Genomic DNA, 929 nt, shown 5'->3' with positions numbered 1-929 from the left:
TGGAAATTACAAGGGTGTTGCATGCGTGCACATGCATGCAGTCATAATCTGTACGTCTGCAACCAATTCTATTTATCCAATTGAACAAATTATTGAATGAGAACAGACCCTTAAAACCCCAAATCTCACACTGTACAGCATTTGTAAGTTCCTTGAAGCCTACTCAGTTCTGTTGCCAGTACTCTTACAAGTGCCACAAAGCTACACCTTGTAAAAATGTCGATATAAACAAATATCCTTCATATGTTTATTTATTGACTTCTTTTTTATCTCTCTTTTTTATCATTTCATCTATGCATCGAGTTTAAATGCCATCAGACAACTACGTGTATTACAACAGAGGACATGAAGAACAATAATAAGGATAATGCAATTAGTTTTATGCCTATGGTACTTCTAGTCACAAAAGTCTTCTGGCTTTTTCCCCTTCAGCGTTTCCTGTAGACTACTGAAACCTTACAACGATACACACACCATTTTGAACAGGTCGGCTTCAATATGTTGATACCAACACTTCTGACCTAAAGCTCTTTATATATCAGGTGAGCAAACCATTAAAGAAAATCTTTTTAAAAATTGTAAAAAGCCGGCTAGGATTTATCTAAATCCTGCGCTGGCTAAAAGGTCTCAATTAGGAATTACCCTAACACCGTCATCAACGTAAACAAAAGCCATGCAATTAAAGGGGGCAGAGTCAGCACTGTTCTGGGAAGGTACTCACCTCTGCTAGCTGTAGAGGCACCCCCTCCCCCAGGACCTCGCGGATGAATGCCTGCTTGGTGATGGACCCATTGAGGGTGGCCGTGCGCTTGTAGGCATCCTTCAAACGGGTCAGCTCAGCATCACTTACTGCAAAACGAAAAATACAGGATCAGCACATTTAAATCCAATTTATTACACATATGTATTAAGTAAAGATGTCAAACACA

The 929-nt window shown here is 39.6% G+C and overlaps 1 protein-coding gene across 1 annotated transcript in view; it reads right to left on the bottom strand.

The window, feature by feature from the left end:
* Positions 1-929, bottom strand: part of LOC119591924 (ubiquitin carboxyl-terminal hydrolase 32-like) — a gene marked incomplete in the record, with an annotated part of 40,183 nt that overhangs the window by 28,967 nt on the left and 10,287 nt on the right. Inside the window, 1 exon segment of the mRNA XM_037940678.1 lies at positions 722-849. Coding sequence (XP_037796606.1) covers positions 722-849 — 128 coding nt within the window.

Source organism: Penaeus monodon, chromosome 29 (assembly GCF_015228065.2).
Source record: "Penaeus monodon isolate SGIC_2016 chromosome 29, NSTDA_Pmon_1, whole genome shotgun sequence".
Classification (NCBI taxonomy): Eukaryota; Metazoa; Arthropoda; class Malacostraca; order Decapoda; family Penaeidae; genus Penaeus; species Penaeus monodon.
The sequence above is the reverse complement of the archived record's forward strand: the minus strand, read 5'-3'. Positions and strand labels throughout refer to the sequence as shown.